At 39.7% G+C, this 21,382-nt stretch overlaps 1 protein-coding gene across 2 annotated transcripts in view; it reads left to right on the forward strand.

Annotated features, from left to right (window-relative positions):
* The first annotated feature begins 1,941 nt into the window (after window positions 1-1,941).
* Window positions 1,942-21,382, forward strand: part of nhsb (Nance-Horan syndrome b (congenital cataracts and dental anomalies)) — a 49,344-nt gene continuing 29,903 nt past the window's right edge. For both annotated transcript variants that reach the window (XM_027281610.1, XM_027281611.1), the window contains exon 1: window positions 1,942-2,758. In XM_027281610.1, coding sequence (XP_027137411.1) covers window positions 2,479-2,758 — 280 coding nt within the window. In that variant the 5' untranslated portion in view covers window positions 1,942-2,478. The remainder of the gene's footprint in view (window positions 2,759-21,382) is intronic.

Here is a 21,382-nt window from a genome sequence, read left to right on the forward strand (position 1 = left end):
GTCGTCTTCTTGGCAGCTCAGAGTGAGGCCCGTGATAGGTTACTGTCAATCTGTGCTGCTTCAAATTTGCTGCAACAGCAAGTTTATTGCGGACAGGTCTATATACAGACTGAGCCTAGAGGCTATAGGCTAATCACTGTGAATGAAACACACAACAGCCAGGCTTAGCATCCTGGAAACTCACATTCAGCAAAAAAAAAAAAAAAAAAAAAAAAAAAATCAGTTCGCTGGGCGTCATTCAGCTACAGTATAGGCTCCTGCTGTAGGTGTACTTTGAGAAGTTTACAGTTTGAGTAGCAATTGAGATCCTCTCTGTTTGACCATGAGCACTGTTATGTGTGTGTCACATTATATTCTGCTGGTTTCGACTGTAACATGTTGTTGTATTTTGTCCTGCACTGCTTTCTAATAATCCACTAGCACTAGTTGATAGATATTTCACACTCTTTGGGACTCATCTATTTTTGATTGTGTGTGTGTGTGTGTGTGTGTGTGTGTGTGTGTGTTTGTGTGTGTGTGTGTGTTCGTGTGTTCATTGTTTTGTGCTTCTGTCAAACAATGGGCAACAACACATACAAAAATACATAACAAATTATTATTAGTGAACAAATTGTCCATATTTTTCAATGGTATCGCTTCATTGTTCTGTGCCTACACAAAGTTATTATTCCAAAAGTCCATCATCAAATCTTTTAACATATGGACCACCAGCTGAGAGATAGCTTAAGTGTTTTAACAAACAAATAAATATGTAAATAAATAAAACATGGCAATTGTCCACATAAAACATAATATTTTCTCAGTACTGTAAGAAGTACAGTATACAACCAAGTAAATATAACTTAGGACACAAAGTAAGATCAGAGTGCATTGATGTGAGCAACACGTCACTTTCTTTATAAAATCTTTGATAACAGGATGTTCAATTGAATTGAAGGGAGATGATGTCCCTCTCTCCTCCACATGTAATGCACTAGTCTGTGATATCTGGATTGAAATTATACTTGCAAACAGTAAAATATAGATTCTCATTGTCTCAGTGAAATTATATTGTAAAAAAAAAAAAAGAAAAAGAAAACTAGTGTTAATAGATTTAAACTGTCTTGACTATTTATTCTTCAGTTCCATTACTTTCACGTGAATCATGAATGGGAAAAATAACACTTCATGAAGAAAGATATACGTTCCATAAAGTAAAAACAATAGCTTCACTTCCCACAGATCTAATTGCTGCATGTGTAAAATAATGAGAAATCTTTTCTTTTTCTTTTTTTGCTAAATATTTTTTTCTTCCTTCTTCTGAATATGAATCTACTCAACAAGACTTGCACATTTAGTGAAGGAGACAAAATAACAATAACATATGATTATAACATTGTTTTATATGATTTTTGCACTTTTATCGATGTTGCACCACTAGAGATTAAATAAATCAAACCCTCTTAGACCTCTTATTATTAAACTGTTATTAGTTCAAGATATTAGTTCATCTTAAGTTTGAGCCTGTAAAGAAACATTAGATTTTTCTAGACGTTATTTAAACCCTAGACATTTTTAATATGGTGGAAATTCTTAAGATAAAGTTGAGCTCTGTTGTCTGCTCCTTTGAAATCATCTCCACATTAGAACCTCTTTCTACTTTGTCTATTTTCTTCATCTGATCACCAACATCAGGGTTAATAAACAGATTTTTTGTCCTGATGATGAGAAACTTGTAGCTGTAAGTTGATTTTTTTTATTTAATATTCCCTGTCGACACACATCCACATTTCCCTGTTTCACCTTAGTTTTCTCTCTCATCCTCTCAGCCTGCTCACTGTTCAGGCCACAGAGGCAGGCTGCATCAATCCGCCTCCAAAAAAAAAAAAAACAACCACAATAAGACCGGAAAAGCAAAGACAGACCTAAAAAATAAAAGCTTAAGTCGTGCAGAATGGGTGTGAAACTATATTTCTGCAGTTTAACACGTGTCTGTTCAAGATTACCTGCGTGCTGTTGTGTTATCATTCACCAATGCCTGTGTTTTGCATATGTTCTATACATTTTGCAGACTTCTCCGCCATCATTGCTCATAATTCCACTTGAGCTCATCTTCTTATTTTGAAATTTCTTTCAGCGCTGTTTCCTTTTGGCTCTGGCTGTTTTGACGCTACACGGAGGCAACCCATGATCGCAGACTCAACACGCATCCTCACACCACTGACCTGAGCTTAGCCGTGTCCTGCATGTGTGTGCATGTGTGTGCGTGTGTGAGTGTGAGTGATCCCCAGAAACCAGCAGCAGGATGGAGGATCTCAAGGAGAATCTGGGAACTTTGGATTGACGCCCGGGGATAACGCGCGGTCGGCCCTGAACCTCATCGGGTTTCTCGTGGATTTAATATATTTGGATGTTGTCTGTTTCCACCCTTTCCCTTTTTCTTCTAGGCAGTGGGATTTTACACTTGGTTTACAACTCATATTATTTCTGGCGTGCAAAATGCCATTCGCCAAAAGGATTGTGGAGCCGCAGCTTCTTTGCAGGCACCAGATCCCCAACGATGAAGGTCTGCTTTTCGAGGACCTGTGTGCCATCAGTAACGTGGTTCTGTCCCGGACCTTGCGACAGCTGTCCGACCTGGCCAGGCACGCCTGCTCCTTATTTCAGGAGCTGGAAAACGACATCATTAACACCAACCAGCGGGTCTGGGTCCTCCAGAACAAAATAGGCCAGATACAGCAGACTGCCAGTGCCCTAGACCCTAAAAAGGAGGCAGTGCGTAAGTAGACCACCACAAGTGTATATAAAAAAAAATACATATATATACATATATGTATATAAAAGAAAAAACATAAATAACATCACGATTTACACCTGCACACTGTGTGATTTTATTCATTCATTTCTCACATGTGTGTGTCTTCATGCTTCGAAGGGCGCCCACCTCAAAATTATTTTCACCCAGCTGCACGCACGCCAGCAGCCGCGCTCTCACCCCCTCTCCATCCTCAGCTCTCTCCCTCCCCAACATTTGAAATGTGTCAGACGGTTGCATTTGCACATTTGACCATCCAGTAACATCGAGATGTATTTTTTTCACAGCGCATGATGGTGCTTGACTGCTCATTTCATTTGGCGGTCCAGACTCGGATATGTGCGTGTCCGTCGACGAGGGAGGTGGGGGGGTATAAGTGTGTGTATGTATGTGTGTGTGTGTGTGTGTGTGTAGTGGTGGGGTGATCGGTGCGTGTGTGTGTGTGTGTGTGTGTGTGCGCTCACAAGCAGGCAAGGCAGGCAGCGCGGAGAGGAGCGGAGCGGAGGGGCGTGTGTTGCCGCTGCATTGGCTCAGCATCGCAGTCTTGTTACTGCGGGTAGCGCACACCTGAAGCATGTTCAGGCGGTGTTTTCGGGGGCTTAGGAAAAAAAGGGGTCTACCTTCGTTGGTTCAGGTTGTGAATATATGAAGTTCACGGTCGAGGATGTGTTAAAAAATCTTTTTTTTTTTTCAGACGTGTGTGTGTGTGTGTGTGTGTGTTCGGGTTTTTACAGGCGACTCCCCGTGCGCCAAAACCCACCCTTTCCACATGCAGCGGCACCAACACAGCATCAATAATGAATCCAGATGTCCATGTTGCAGGGTAAATATGGGCTGATTATGACTAGATGTTCAGGTGTCGCTATAATTGGACGGATCACATATAAAAAATTTAAAAAAAAGCTTGGTTGGCATCAGTGAGACTCATTTCAATGTAACAGCACGTTCTGTACAGCAGCTACATATTATTTATGTCCCCTGCAGTCCCTTCAGTGTAAGGCTTTCCATTTTAGACGATCCGTTTAGTGATTTTAGTCCAGCTCTGTGCAGTGGGATTCATCCCTGCTGCAGGTTATCATAATCTGGGACAATCAAAGAGCATTTTGGGGCCTAAAGCTACTGTAAGGTTCAACTCCCTCCTTAGATTTACCCCACCAACCCCCAACAACATACACACACACACACACACACAATGAATAAGAATAAGCGAGGATGTCTTTATTGCATAAAGCTGTCTTACTGTATTTACTCTGTTTCTTTGCTGTGGATCTGTGTGAACAAGCTCTGGTGTGTTTGTCCAGCAGAAAGCGACAGACATTTATATTTCTATGCCGAAAGCCCTCATACAGTACATCACTCACACTGTCTGTGTCTCTCCACACAGCAAACAACACAACAGTAGACTCACTTTTCACCATTATAAACTCCTTAAACTGGCCAGCGATGCTAAGCCCAGAAACCTGTCTGTCTGTTACACTTGTTGTGCTCAGAAATCCCTGAAATATTGATTTGTTGAGTGGTTTGTGTTTCAATACCTGCAGCCAGTCAAGACATGCAAGAAAAGTTATCACTTAGCACGTGCTTTTCCGAGAGTTTTGTGAATCTCAAATCAAGAACTTATGCTTACTCTAGAGATAACATGAGATAAATCTAGCGGGTTGCCCAGATAGGAAACTTTTCTTGAGTCTTTGCTTTGCTTTATGAAATGTTGCAGTTTTACCTGTTCAAGCCTCTAAATATTAACCAAATGAAACAATCAGAGAGGTTTAAAATCACCCATTGCACTTGCCGATTTTGGGCTGCTCCAGACAAACATGGAGAAATCTTTGGTTTTTAAACAAAAAAGTGGTCTTAGATCATATCGTTAGACACATCCAGTGCGACTGTAGTTATGGCACAACATCTACAAACATACCAATCAGAATAAGGCTGGATTTCTTAACCTGTTTTACAATCTTCTCAACGTCTTGTTTTGAATTTTGCTGCTACATGCCAAAAACTTGGCAAAGCAGTTGGGCGATGCAATGACATGTATCTGCTTGCATCCATTTTTCCCCCTGCTGTGATTGACTAAATATCCATCATATGTGGTACATCTCTTCTTGACAGTCTGGTTACCAACATAATCATTTGGCAAGTCAACATCTGGAATCTATTTTGGTCAGTGGATAGTTCATTCAACACATTTTGGAGGGGAAGTAAAAGCCAGATGACTGAGAAAATTGAGAAAAAAACTCTTGGCTGTGTGGGACTTGTTTGCAGGGAGACTTCGAGTCCTCTGTAGACCAATGCTCATACTTGGATGCCCACCAAAGTTTTGCTATTTTTGTTCAAAAGGGGTATTATATTCTCTCTTTCTCTCAAATAGCAATAACTACAAGGAGCTAAATATCTCTGTTTGTACAAACAAGCTGAGATTGAATGTCTGACAACAGAGTTTCCTCACTCAGAGAGTATCAAGATTCAAGGCAGTCAATATGGAGCTAACTTGGATTGATCCTGAACATGGCAGTAGTCAGCGTTCAGATGGTGTTGAGACAATTTGCGTCTGTCACATTCATGGAAAACAATGTGCTGTGTTGGACATTTATCAAAACTTGTTCAAACAGTCTGTTCCAGTAAGTCATCTGTCAGCACCAGCAGTAGTAGTAATAGTAGCTACCCAGTTACACATGGTGTTAATTGTCAAAAAGTCAAAAATTGTAAAACTTTCAGCTTGTCTGATGATTTGTTTTAACATATTTCATGCACTCTGTCAGTCTGCTGTTTGTCCTTAATGACACAAATTCTGATATAAGTCGCAAAAACTTTAAGGTTTTACTGCTACTTTAAAGGACAATTCGTCTTTTGTTTCACCTGTAATTTCCTTTTGGACTGTGTATAGTATATTACAACCAACTAATGCTGCACCCCTGCGCTAACATCACTTCTTTTCCTTTCCTTTTTGTCCTTTATTTTGTTGTCAGTGCTATGCTCCTTTGGCCACGATAATGGTATTAGAGATCTGATATTGTGACGGTCTTAGCTCACAGTAAACACTGTGGCATACCAGCTACTGACAGAAGCTAATGTCTTCCTTTACAATGTTTTGGAAAGAAAAGACTAAGAAAGAGCTGCCGTACAAAGTACAGAAGACACTCACAATACCTGCCCACCTGAGTATAAGTGGTGTTAGTTTGAGATGTTAACAATTCAAATATGTTTGAGAATAAAGAAACTTAGGTACTAAGACTGATGTCTGCGATCACCTTCTGTTAAAAGTTGCTCTTGACTCCACTAAAAAGACTACAAGAGACAGCCTTTAAACTTGATAATCCTTTTCATATAAGAATAATCTAATATACACAATTTATATTTATAAATACAATGTATCATGGGAGTACAGTATAATACAATATAATGGCTGAAGAAAAAGCAGCTCAGTGCACAGTAGATACATGGCAGTGTGGTGAAAATCTACTAATACTACAGTAACTACTAACTAACTAATAGTCCTGTTCTTGCTTATTATAAAAAGCATCACAGTTACTTTGCTTGTAAGGTGACTTCAGACTGAACATGATCAGTGTAATGTGTTTGTTTTGTGCTACTAATGCAAATTTGACCACTGGTATTTTTACAGTGCATGTTTATTTGCCAGTATACAGAAATTTAGACATAAGACAGAAACTTCATTAACTACACATTAAGGATGTGTTTGGTATTGCTATGTGTGTTCCTGTAAGTACAGAAGACACAGTGGTGGTTCCCTTCTAGTTTTCCTTTAGCGCCACCATGAGGTGGTCATTTATATTATTAATACTATATATATAACTCCAAAATATGTAGTTTTTAATATATATCTTGATCATATATATTATAATATATATATATTTTTTTAATTGAATTATCATGACAACTATTGCTTGGATTGCTTTGAAATTTCAATCATTCAGGTCCCCTAGAGGATGAATTCTATAAAATATGATCTGCTCTCATCTAGCGAAAGCTTGTTAATGTTCGCAGATGCTTGGTGAATACTGATGTTAGCATTTAGCTCAAAGCACCACTGTGTCTAAGTACAGCCTCATAGAGCTGCTAGCTTGATTGTAGGCTCTTAGTATTGTTTCCCCCTACCTCGATTGTTTGTACTAAGCTGAGCTAATGTCACATTCACGTCATATTCCACAGGTCCACAATTAGTCCAAATCAGTCAAGCTGCAGGACGTGCAGTGGTGCTCCCTCTCACACATTCACTGTCTTTGTCGCTTGACCACTGCTGTCTCTTTTTCTCTCAAACAAACGGATATAAACTAAAGAAAGCTTATGTACACATAATTAACCAAGCCAGGACACAAGTCGGAGTTTACAAAGTTAAGACCACAGATTCTGCCTGGATAGTGCTTGGATTTTTGTGACTTCGGATTTAGTTTATCCAAAGGTTGATTCTGTTTCAACTTCTCTGCCAGGTCTCTGTGTATTTTCCGGCATACTCAACAACCCCCCACCATCACAGCCCAAACTGACTACCCCTACTCAAGTGAAAGCGAAGACCTCAGTTTTTACCACAGTGCCTGATTTTTAAATAAGCCCAAGTAAGAAAGAACATTGATATCAGCCAAATACCATAGCTGCCTTAACAAATTTCTAAAGATATCCACCACTTGACGGACAAAAGAACTACACTAACTATCAACAAACCTGTGCCAAAATGGCTAAAATCATCCAAGTAGTATCAATACACTAAGACAATAAATTCATCTAAATGTAGAGGAACTACTGTTTGTGGTTTCACTTGTTAATGAAATAAAAATATGTATCACGCTGAAAATAGCATATTCAGGCATAATTTCCCTTGTGACTACAAGGGTAGCAACGGGGGGTAAACAAACTTGGGATAATGTGTGAAATAGGGCATTTGCGTAGCATCCATTGGTTTTAGTATTTGGGCTTTTTATTTACTGTTATTACAGTATATCATGATATTTTGTTGTGTAAATTAGGCTGCAATTAATTATTACTCGCTTATAAAACTCTACTAGCATTTACTGTAAGGAGACAGGTCTGGGTTCAGAATCACATACAGCACACACCAACTCTCCTGGCGCTGAACACACATACACACACACACACACACAAGGTGGAAGGGATTTTAATGTGAAAATATTGGTCTGTAGCAAATATATATCACTGCTCTGGCAACACTGGTTTCTTCCTGGTATGCCATTAAAGCAAATTTGACTTTGAATTTGAATTTGAGAGAGTATGGCCTGTGGCAGCGGGGGACTGCTCTATCTCGCTAGTCTGCATAGTAACAGGAGAGAGAGGGAGGTCTGCTTTAACCTTTTCAGCTGAGTCAATCTCTCTCTCTCTCTCTCTCTTCTCTCTCTCTGGTCATACATGTTCGATGCTACTTTTTTTTGCAGTACAACTAGCATCCATTCTCCAGCTAACGTAATATTGTTGAAATAGTTTGTTATGGTCAAAATGAGAAGAGAGAAGGATAACCTGTGTGTGAGCCTCAGTGGTTTAGAAGTAAACGTGTTATTTTCTGTCTCTCACTTGCAAACACACAGAAAAACTCCTGCTGTAAAAAAAAGAAGAAATAGAGACATATTTACCAACTTTATATCGTGCAACTGGCCAGCAGGCTTAATCTGTTCAGTGTGTTTTTCTGTGTGTGGTTCAGGGATCTGATTTCAACCACAGGATGAAGGTTAGGATGCACTCTGTCCAGGCACATCTTGTTCGTCTCACATCTAACCACCGACACACACATCTTACACCGAGCGCATCAATTCAAATGCTTTCCAAATCCAATATGTGTGATGGTTTATGTGCTCACTTGCTTCTTCGGTTTCTCTATCTCTGCCTCTGTCTGACTTTTCCCTCCATCTTTGCATATCTGTGTCCATTCTCCTCCTCCTCCTCTCCATCCATACCTCTTCCCTCACTGCCCTACTTTTCCAGTCATCATCAGCATGGAGTAACTTCTGCCTCTTGACAGCATATTTAATGTTTAATGCACTTTGATTTCCACCCAGACACTTACAAGGCTGAGAGGAGAGGAGAGGAGAGGAGAAAGAAAGTTTGATAACAGAGTGAAAGGGAGAGAGACAGAGAAAGATAAGGGGAAGCCATGCTAGTATAGGGCTTCTGCGAATGGAGAAGAATATTAAAGAGCAACACTCACTTTTTGTTTGAGCGTGCCCACCTCACATCACGTCAAAACTGACTGCCTAAATACATGGGACATGGATCTGACAAGCACAGATGATAGATGTATAAGAAGTGGACACCGGAAAATGTTTCTGGGTTTTCTTACATGTTGTGTGGTCGACTGCACATGCATATTAGTGTTTTCTTAAAAAGTTCACAGCACAGACCTTGTACTGATCTTGTTTGCAGTTTAAGGCGTCAACAGACTTTTACAATGGTTTTCTATGAGGAAAAGAGTTTTTATTTGCTGCAATACCAGGAGACGTGGATCATTGGCGGACCTGAGACAGGCCGAATCATGTCTGGGTGTCCAAACGAACCATCCACCTGTCAATCAAAGCTTCCACGTTGTTAATTATGCATAACTTAAGCCTTAATATAATTTGAAGACGTGAGTCGGGTGTCTATGGGAAGTGACATGTCCTGCAGCCAGCTTCAAGTGGCTGTTTGAGGAACTGCGTTTTTTGCCCCATAAGCATCCGCAAAGGAGGTTGGCACTAGATGGCAGTACCTCATCCAGCTCTCTTAATACATCCATGCCACAGAGACTCACACATGACACAGCAAACAGCAAATGACAGTTGCTACAGGGACCTTTAGTTCTCACCAATAGTTGGCAATCTAAAACATAATGCTCGAAAAGCTTTTTTTCCCCCATTGAGAGCATGTTGGCAATACAAGCTTTATATTTTAAAAATGCAGATTCGAGCACTCGGAAATAGTGTTTATCAATGGTGCAAGTTTTTATGTAGTGGCCACCATATAACCTGCAGGGTCATGTGATGTTCACATCTAAATATTACTCTTTTTAAGAAGCATTAGGCCACATATATATTTAAAAGAGACCATTCATTCACGTTGGGAAGTCAGCCAACCGGTGCCAACGAAAGACACTGATCTGTGTGTGCACTGAGTGAGCGGCTTTAACTCAAATGAACAGGCACCTCATTTAATGTTTAATACATGCACGGGAGCATCCCGGTGAAAAGGGCTCATCCTTCCATCCATGGAAAGAAGGACTTAAATCATAGATCAATTCTTGAAACTATAATCTTTATTACATTCTAGAGTTGTGGAAATCACGCCTTCCATTTCTGTCTTTCTTTCTCTTGTGTTTACGATTGTGTATGAAAGAGTATGAAAGATATACACACACAAACTACCACAACTAAATCAAAGCATACGGTCAGCTTATTTACACTATTGTTGCCGCGGAAACATGTGGCCATGGCATGTGGGGAGGTCATGGCAAAAAGAGATGTGATGATATTGCGTGCACGGGGATGTAAACTTACACTGTCACACACTTTGTTATTATTATGAACGCAAGACAACAAAGCACCCAGCTGCAGCTCTGCTTGACTTACTTACACACACACACACACACACACAGTTTATTTTATTCAACTCCTCAGAGTCTCTTATGTCATGGAGAGTAAAAATCATCACTGCACATTTTCTGTTCTCATGGTCCAATTACCTCTATGCTAATTTTGGCTAAAGTGATTCCACTGCCTCATATATAGTAACACACATTCTCTCTCTCTCTCTCTCTCTCACACACACACACACACACACACACACACACACACACACAAAATTGACATGCTTTTAGATCAGCCTTCCCCATACAAGCAGGTAAACACTCATACACGTACCGTCTCACACAAACAAAAACACACTTGCACACACACGAGCACGCACAAAGGCATCACACAGACACACGCACGCACACTCAACCCACTGAACTCTTTCGAGCCTCTTCTTTCTGTCTCTCATGTTATCATTTGCAATTCTGCTTTAAGTGCCCCTGTCTTTGTTGCTGTTGCAGCCTGCAATAAAACATGCATGCAGAACCTCTTGGTCTGTACATCACAGCACTCGGTCGGCTGGATGGCTGGCGTGCTCGCTTTCTGGAGATGATTCCTCGTCTGCGCAGGCTGGCCTCTGGCTTTTTTTCATGTTGTTGTAGCTCTGCTGTAGCTGGGCAGTTACTCCAGAAATAAACAAAACTACCCCAAACTTTGGCTCACGGCGTCAAGGACAGCATAGTAGTAGTTAGCTGCTTGTTAAGAGTGTAGCCGCACAGTTTTTTGACTTTTTGCATAAACAAACAAAGGGCGGCATTGGAATATTTGTTTTGTCTATATCAAGCTTTGTATGCGTGCCTTTTCTTACAGGGCATGTTTTGTGTATATAGGATGATAAACATGTGTCAATTGAAGGTTTACACTACCTACTGAGTATAAAATTGTGCTGCATATTAAACTGTGGCTACAATAATATGTCGGCTGGCCTTTAGTGCTAGCTCACATGACTGCACAAGGATTCATGGATAGCCTATGGTCAGTGTTGTTTGTGTCAGACAGATGTATAATTTTTTTAAAGCAAAAAATGATAAAATATCAATTCGGGCACCCCTGCAGTAACTCCTAGGACCCCCCTAAGCAATAATAGAGTTTGGAGAAAATAATTATGTAGATTCTAGTGTCATGAATCAAGAGTTATTCTGACATCATTGTGACTAAAACACTTCCATGTTTATGTTTCTTTGTTTAGCAAAGGTTAAAGGGACAGTTCAGCTATTCTGGCTGTAGCTTCAGGCAGATATGACAGTGGTATCAAACTTTTTAATTCTCTAAAAAAGCGAATTTCCCAAATTGTGTTGAACTTCGAAATTCCTTAAATTTGGGTGCAAATATCACTCATGTTAGTAAAGGTGCAATAAAGCACCTGCTATACTCAGACTTTCAGGGGAACAGAAAACACTTAATAACATGATTATTTTAGATAAGAGCCTAAATTATGTTCATAATCCTGAGACAGTGATTCAATTAAATTTTATTTCTATAGCACCATATCATAACAATGCTGACAAATGTACTTTAAAATGACAGAATCAGGTGCTGGTGTATATAGATTGTGACAACCTTGTTGCGTTACAGCTCTGTTTCCTGGTAAAACACAGGACACTGTAGCTCAGTGTGTTGCTCTTTTTTTGTGTATGTCCATGTGTGTATACAATATGTCTTTTCGTGCATAAATGCCTCTCTGATGTGTGTGTGTGCACATTTGTGTGTCAGCCCCCTGCGACATGTTAAACTGAACTGTCCTGAACTGCTTTCATCTCCGTCTGGAGACCCCATCATCACTATTCCCCCAAAAACCTTTGACAGATGCCTGTGGACCAAAAAAAAAAAAAAAATGCACACACTCAGCAATCTTTGGGTCAGTGTGTGTGTGTGTGTGTGTGTCAGTGTCTGTGCACTCGAGTGAACATCTTGGTAATCTAGTGACTCCAGCATGTAGCATCGTAGTGTTCAGTACAGTAATTTCACGAACATCAATGATTTCTTTTTCTCCTTGGGTAGTATTATGTAACAAAAGACTTCAATAAACTCTGAAGTCACCGCACGCCGGAGCACAGAAGCTGTCAGAAGGATGTCAGTTCTTTAGGAAACCCGGCACAAGTGTTCTGCCCACCAGACTTTCTTAACTTGCATTAGCAGGGGCGCCGCCTGGAATTTTGGGCCCCATGACAAAAAAATCAAATTGGGCCCCCTCCTCTGCGCAGCTGTTGTCACCACATCTCTAGGATCTAACTATCCCATCAAAAGCTTTACATAACTCTAATTAAAGGCTTGCAACTGTTTTGGGTCTTCTAGTTCAATACTAGTACTAGCACAATATTTACTGCTGGTGATTTGTACATGCATGCAAGTCTGCATACAGTATGCAGTGCAGTTCACTATTTGATGCAAGATTAAAAGCCACCATAAAAATTTGCTAAAGGAAATTTTTTACAGTATCAGTGTATTTTTATTGTAAAATTTCAAAATGGAAAATTCTCTTAACATTAATGATCGATTTAAAAAAAAGAAAAGTGAACAAACTTAAAGACATATTGAATTTTCAATCATAATAAATTCTCATCATCCTCTCAAAATAATGAAAATTTTTGGACTTAGCTGCACGTATGTCAACAATAATTTTTGGGGCCCCTGTCAGTCGTGGGCCCTTGGAATTGTCCTAACTTTTCCCCCCTATACTGTGCATTAGATTTTGTATTTTTTCTGGTTTGTGTGCTTCTACCAATATGCTACATAGTTAAATTGTTTCCCTTTTGGCTGCTTCTACCAATATGCTACATAGTTAAATTGTTTCCCTTTTGGCTGTTTTTCCATTGGGAGGGTGTTTTATTTTGAAAATCAACTAGGTTCTCTGTGCCGTTTCTCTGTCTTGCTTCTACTTCTTGCCTCTTACCAGCTTACGATCTGTCCTGTACAGATTGACATGGGCTGCTCGCGGTGTCTGTTAAAAATAGAACAGCCATATATTTTCAGCGAAGCAGAGCAGGCAGCCATTTCTCCAAAAATGCCATTTCTCCTTCTCAAACGGACCACGGCGCTTCTGTTGGAGTTTGAAACATTGAGACTAAAACGGAGGTGATTATCTCTGGCAGCTATGGAGCACACGCAACACATCGCATCTGTGCATGGTGGAATTCAGCCTTTACATTAAAAATCACAAAGACGGCATAGAGGAAACATACAGTATCTGTATGTGCAAACCTTTTTTAGCTGCAACCGAAAAATAGTATTCAGAAGAACCAATTATCATTAAGTTACTTAACTGACCGAGTTCCAGCTCCTCAAATGTGAGGATATGTGAGGGAAAACAGTTTAAATGTGTCAGCTTAGACGAAGCCAATAAAGAAAAACACTTATCTGACAGAGCTGTGGATGTTAGATGCCACCATGGGGTACCTGCGGACGACGGGGTTTAGGATGCAGGGGGTGTGTTCAGGCTAAGAGTGTGTCTTAAGTTGTTCTTTAACTTTTAATAAATAACACATAAGGAGTTTTTGTACAAACCTATTTAATCAGAGATTAAATATTGTAGATAATTACTTTTCTAAAAGTACTTTTAGGGGCTTTAAGATTGAAATGAAAGTCAGTGACATTTTGACGTGGCACATAATTAATTCTACATATTTATTTCAGTATAAAAGTAATGTCACATTTGAACTGAGATCCATTTAGAGTATTTTGGCGGGCCAAACCGTTACAATAGATAGACACACTTTGATTCTCTTTCGCTCTGTCTCTCATTTCCTCACTCACTCACTCACTCAGTCAGTGATTTCCTCTCAGCATCACAAGAAAGTCCCACGCAGAGGCTCTCACAGACGGACGTTTTTGTACTTTGCAGGGGTGCTGTTGGCAAAGAGCAGTCATGTTAAAACAGACAGATTTATTAAATATGTGTAAAAATGGATTTCATGATGAGTGAGCACAAAAGAAGGACGGTGTTGTCTTAACATGAGAAACTCATTTTACAAACTTGAAACCAAGTTATTATGAAGCACTCCTCGAACATGATCCTGATTATCTTTGTTTCTTTACACCAGATTAGTTGAGGAATTGGACCTTCAGGTTTTGTAGATGCTATTATTTCTCCATTGGATCAGCAGGAGACCCTTAATACTACCCCTATAGCTGGAATGACCCGAGCTGTCAGTTGCTGTATCCTGGTATTAGCACATGACAAAAATAGGATGGGAAGCCAATTATATCAATAATGTTGGGACCATGTGCTTGAGCAGGGTTCAGAATATGGACAGCAGAGATTATGAGTATCAGCTGGGGATTTAGGGGGCAAAGCATGGACGCCTGAGATGATTTTCCAACGGACGAGCTTCTGGAGAGACTAAACTATCATAAGATGGGAACAGATGGAGCCAGAAAACAGCTTAGGAGAGGTTGTCTGCTGCTTGTTTTAAGGATTGAGCTCCTCTTAAGGAGTTCCTTAGAAACAGATTGTCTTTTTGTAAGAACCTTAGCGCAGCATAAAGAAGAGCCAACCTAATTGGACTACTAACAACCCCTGCCTTGAAGATGTCATGCTCACCATACTGTGCCAAGCATATGTGTCTCTCCTGTGCGAGGGAGCTCATACTGTGCTACAGTTTTCAACATTAAAAGTATGTGCACGCACATTGTATATTAAGCAAAAAAATTTGAAACACGTTCCTGTCCAAATTAGAAACAGATCTGCGCTCATTAAAGAGACTCGCGATTGGTTGCATTTCCGCGACTGATACAGTGTATTAAGGCGAGGTAAATTAATCCAATTTCACAGCGGGCTGGTGAGAGATGAGGACAGCCGAGCCAAGGCTGCACTAATTAGCCATATATCTGTCACTATCAATTGTATCAGTGATCCTACCAAAGCCAACCATTTTCTTCTGCATCACACACAAACACCTGCATGCTGTATGTACACACACACTAACACACATGCACTCCCAGTTTTTAGGAAAACTCTGATATCAGGCTGTCCATACCTGAGCAGAGAAGTGGCTTTGCATGCGTGTTGTGTGTACTGTGTCCTGCTTGATGAGCCCGCTAAAGTACCTCCGGATGACAGGCCGGAGATATGTTAGTTAAACGCTGCAGGCAACCACAGCTGTTACACGGGAGAGGAGAGGTGAGGTGAGGATATAAGGGAGGAAAAAAAAAAAAAAAAGGCCGACTGCAGGAAATGAGCTGAGCTGCACAGTAACAAGACGAAGAGTCCGCAGACATGCTCGCAACTCTGTGAGGGGCTTTGAGCTAAGTGCTAAGTCAGCACGCGAAACGTGCTTACAATGACAATTCCCGCATGCGGTGTCTTCGTTTAGCACGCTAACATTCGCTAATTATCTCTGAACACCGAGTACAGCTGAGTAAATATTTGATGCCATTTGATGAGTTGAGTTCAGGGACGTTATCACGATTCCATCCAGAGCAGAACATTTAGATCATTTTCATGGATATTCACTCATAATGCCAACCCATTATGGCACCGGTGGAAAGGTTCAGGGGTCACCAAAGTCATTGAGCTTCATCGCCTGGGAAACGTGAATATCGGTACCAAATTTCACAGCAATCCAGTCCAATAGTTGTTAAGATATTTCAGTCTGGACCGGCTGACAGATCCACTGCGGCTGCAGAAACAGGAGAATTACAGCACATACATGCTGTGCAGAGGAGGGTAAAATGGTTGTTTATCCAATATTTTACAGTACTAATACTCCAGATACAACATGTGTAAAATAATTACAGTATCCTGACAAGTTCTGCTCCCATTCTATGATCTAGTAATTATCACCACACAATCGAATAATTACAGTAGCAAGAAATTGCAATTAACTGATTGTGTGACTTACTGGGGACTTCCCAGCACTATTGTGTGTACGTGTATGTGTGTGTATGTGTATGTGTCTTACCCGGCAGATTACTCCACTGAGGCCAAGTCCCTACAGATGACATGTGATAGCAGATTAATAGCCTAACATATTAAAGTCACAATCCCTATTAGTTCCCCTTGTATCAGTGCTTAATCAGTTAATATCTAGCACTTGACGACTTCTTCCTCTGCGTCAAATTCAGCGTAATCTAAAATTAATCACAGTAAATTGGCATATGGATCATTTTGTATTTATACTTTAGGATAAAATTATGTATCATTTATTTATTATTGTCTGGAGTTAAGGATATTATGTAAATAAATGTGCAGTAAAATGTTACAACACACGGCAGTAATGTCAATCGATGGCTTTACAGCAAAGACTGATTAATTGCTACTTAAAATAAATGACTAAATTACTAATCATATGCAGTTTAGTTTATTTTACTTCAGTTTTTATTTTATATTTGCTCAAGCCTTAATCTAGACCATCTTTATAGGATGTAAGGAGCAGACTGTCTTCCCAAGAAATGTTTACATTAAAGTGACAAGGACTTGTGAGAATAATAATTATTTCTACAGCACAATTCATGCATAAAATGTATGTTAACGCAAATAAATTGATATTTACAATAAAACCAGCTTAAATACAAAACAAAAGTAACATTCACTGTGATAAAGTAATTCAAAAACTATTAATAATGACTCTTGTTTGTAGGGTGCAAAGAAGGAAAGAGTGTAAATTTGTTATGGAGAAATTAATTCCACAAAGAGAAGAGGCTAAATGTGCAGGACACTGAACTCAACTTTTTGGCACACAATAACTGGCGGAGGACTGCTGACGCACAAAACCAAATGTCATTTCAGTGATTACAAATAAGTCATAACTGTAATCAAAGCCTTGAAAAAATAGTTCCATCTGTTCATATACTGTAAGCTAAGTTTAATGTAACGTTATCCAAAAGACTTGGTGGAGGTCATTTTTCGAGAGTAATCATGGTTTTAGGTTGACCTAAACAAAATATAGGCCTAATATTATACAAAATAGCCCAATAATAAAACAAATTCCTCCATACAACAAATCCAGTAGTATAATAATATATTGTAGATGCAGGTATAGTTGCAACGAAGCTGTATTACTAAGAAATATCATGCTACTTAACTCAAAGAATATGCATATTATTTCATAAATACATATGTTGGACACTCTCTGATAATAAGGGGAAAAGAACAAGTTACTTTTATGACATTTGGCTGGTTGTGAGTCTCTGATCGGTGTCAATACTGGTTTAACACATCCTAATTAAAAGCCTGGTTGCCATATCTTAGAAAAATAAATAAAAGCTGCACATACAGTGATTTGAACAGATTCAAATCAAGTGTCCATGGCTGGGCAAACCAGACCTTTAATCCATGCGTGTTAAAGTGAAGCGGTGCCATATGGTTTGCAGTGGATCAGAAGCAGTGATCCTGAGGATGATACGGTCCCAGCTGAACCTTTGTGCGGCGCATTGACACCATCTGATGTTTATCGTTGCAGTGTGGTCACAGCCCTGATAGCACTGATCTCACACAATGACATCGCTTATTATCGCATATGGTAAACGGCTAATGCATGTTAATGTAGCTTTGACAATTTGGTCTCCGTGCCAATATTAGTATCAAGAAACAAACAAAAATCTGTCTAGATGAGTTCTGCTTATTTATTTACAGGGTGTTATAGGTGAGTTCATCTCTTTTCCTTTCTGCTGTCGCCTGTTTCACAAGGTGAGCTATCTCACAGGAGGAGGCCACTGTACACAGACTTCTAAAAGATTTCATACGAATACACTAAAACATCTGCACACACACGCACACCAACACTTGCACGACACACTCAAGACAAACGCACAGATGCACAGATCCACAGATCCATGACCAACACTTGGATGTCCCACAGAAACCGGCCCTCCTCTCATCCTCAGGATAAAAAGGGGAGATAATGCATTATACATTTTCTCCTCTCTTCAACTGCTCATTATAATACAGTCAGAGCCTCTGCCTAAAAACAGGTCGTTTCTAATGAGACGAAGCTCGCCATATAATGTCACCACTTTTATTCAAGTGCAACTCCGGAATGATTTTCTGCGTAAGTTGTTGCTTGCTCGTCCCATGTCGTACAGATGTTCAGTCACAGTGACCAAACGGTTTATTGCAGAGGTTTGAGTGTATTTTTTTTCCTCCCTTGCATTTTGCTTCTGTAATTTCAGATTAATATTTATGACTGCAGTGAACAGTGCGCTCATTATTTATACCACATTACAGTTGAGTCTATAGGCTGTCAGGATCTCTTTCTCATTCCATGAAATGCACTGAAGAGGTGAATCCAGGTAAAAGCCGCTAATCCTCACTGATTACAGTAAGTCTATACCCATCACAGACGCAGATAAAGAGAAGTTGATGAATTAGTAAAGGGTTTTTAAACTTATGACGAAAATGTTCAAAATTACTGCTGCTCATTATTTTGTTTAACCACTAACTATCTCCACTTATTATTCAAAGAATTTCACAACTGCGCTCTAGAAGAAAGGTTTCAAACCTGTGCGTACGCAACATAAAACAACGGTTATGTATGTTGTTGTAGACATGATGGCTTGAGTGTCTTTACCAAAAGTCACACAAGGTTTTTGACACACTTCACTTATGCGACTCATGCGTGCACTTTTATTGTTCTTAATAGTCCCGTCTCTTCAAGATGACAAGTCTTGCCAACACGGTAAAGAGCAAGCTTAGTGCGCTAAGAATGTCGGTTTGATGGTTTTAAAAAGTTTCAAAAGGCGAAACAAACTTTTGCTCCTTGCAGACTGTCAGAACAAAAAAAACAGCACTTCATGGAAGTTAAAACCAAGCTGAAGACAGATACAGCTGTTTGCATATGCACATTTAAAAGTTGAAACAGGAAATGCTTGAACTTAATTCTTATGTGCTTGTGTTGGTCTTCTTTTGTTTAATCAGTAAATATCTTTGCTTAATATTCAAATATTCAGGAGTAAGTAAGTTTTCAAAGCTGTGTACGGCACATAAAACAATCTTGTATATGTATTTGCAATTCGGATCATCAGAGATGATGTTTTGTGAGCAAGGGTAAAAGAAACATCTAAGTTGCCTGTGTTATGAATGTTATATCTGCTAATGCAGAGGCCAACTAAGCTTTTGTCTGTAGAATCCATATGGTTAAAGAATAGTGAGTATATAGCATGTTCTTAAAGCCTTTGAACAGATTACAGACAGTTAATACCTTGCTTAAGTCCACAGTAAACAGATAAGGCTGACTTTGATCTCATTATGTTGTTTCCTTTTGTAGGAGAAGCAAGGCTGAGAGAAGGATTGCGTTTAGAGCTCGTTAATAGATCTGCATCGCACTCTGTTGCAAATCCGCAATTCTGTGAAAACTCCGCTTTGCTGAGGACGATCTTGTGATATGATCAAAAGCTTTAGAACAGCCACCAAATGGACCTTGTATTGAGACCGTTGTGTCAAACACTTGAAGACTTTCAAAGCGGTGTTATTATTTCCTCCAACATTATGGATACTGTCGCGTACGCGCATGCATTTTTACTCTACTGAAATCTACTCTGAGGGGATTAAATGCGAAAGTGAAATCCCCCGGTGCGGTTTAAAACTCGATGGCTGTATTTCCGAGCCCTTCGAAGCTGTCAGAATCGTTCAATAGATTTGGGAAGTGATTATCCATGCGGCCGTCCTCTGCCACCTCTTTCCAGACTCAAACTGCTCACTTTGTTTACATCTGAACATCTCAAGACCTTTCAAAACTTTATTCAGTAAGATTTGACGTGGATTGACAGCACATTTATGTCACATTCAAAAGGTTAGGTTGGTATGTTTTTCAGGGATTATCTACTTTTTGTTCAATGCGACGTTCCATGTGCCTCCTCGCCTGTTTCTTGGGGCTCTTATAGTTTACTATCCAGTTAGTTAAATTTGTAAAAAAAATCTAGTTAGCTCTGCAGATGGCACCAGTGTCGGGGGAAAAAAGACTAATCCTATAACAACGTTTCTCACTTAACTGGACCATAATCTTGACTGACTGATAAACAAACATTATGTCATAATCTCTATCACAGCTGATGAAAGAACCACAAGCATGATTGCGGCGATCACACTGTAGTGGTGTCCTGGTGTAACTCCAGCACTTTTCAGTGGAACTACGTGCTATAGAAAAACCATTCACTACAGGTCTGTGAGGACAGAGGAACAAGGACATCTGTTATTGTGAATTTCTTACATTTTTCAACCCAGTGAGCAGCGCAAAGTGAAGTTTCATTCTCCTTTGTTGTGTTGCGGTGGAAGCATAAAATGTCAGCGATAGATATCAAGTGAAAACTATCTGTGTAGCTAGATACCACTCATCGAGAAGGAAAGGCAGAATGAAAGTTTTTGGCAAACTTTAGTGTTGCTCTGCAGGTCTGCTCGCACCAAAATGGACATTTTTGTGTGTATATAGCAACATGAAAACAACATGAAAGAGGTCGTTCATAGTGATGAACCGGCAGCTCCCCGCGACCTTCAGCTCATTGTTTAAATGTCTGGCTGTTACTTTTTACTGTTTTGATGAACTCACTGCTCTCATAGGCAGCTGTATACAGTGAAAAAGTTAAAAAAAAAAAAAAACACTGTACGCTACCTGCTCAGCACAAACAGCCACACAGACAGACACAGTTAGCGACTAGCTGGTGAACATAGTGGAGCATTTAGTACCTAAAGAGCCAGATATTTCCCTCGGGAGTTTGGTAGAGATCATAAACAGAGCTAAAAGAGAGAGTGGATAATGGACTTAAATCCTTCAGTCGGCCACAGAACACGACTGCTAATGAATGATAATGTTACTTTGTAACTGCTGGATGTGTAAATGAGCGACTGTTTGCTGACAAGTTCGCCATATCAACTCAAAAGGTGATGATATGTCAGCGTTGTATTGTCTTGCCGCTGCCCTCAAGTGGCCAAAATATCATAAACATAGCATAAACATAAAATACTTTAAACTTAAGGTCCACTTACTGCCTTTTCTGGAGCTTTTGGCAAGGGATGCAACCGACAAATATTTTCTTTCTCGATTAATATCACAATTAATTTTTCATTAATTGTTTGGTCTATACAATG

Source organism: Larimichthys crocea, chromosome VIII (genome assembly GCF_000972845.2).
Source record: "Larimichthys crocea isolate SSNF chromosome VIII, L_crocea_2.0, whole genome shotgun sequence".
NCBI classification, from domain to species: domain Eukaryota; kingdom Metazoa; phylum Chordata; class Actinopteri; family Sciaenidae; genus Larimichthys; species Larimichthys crocea.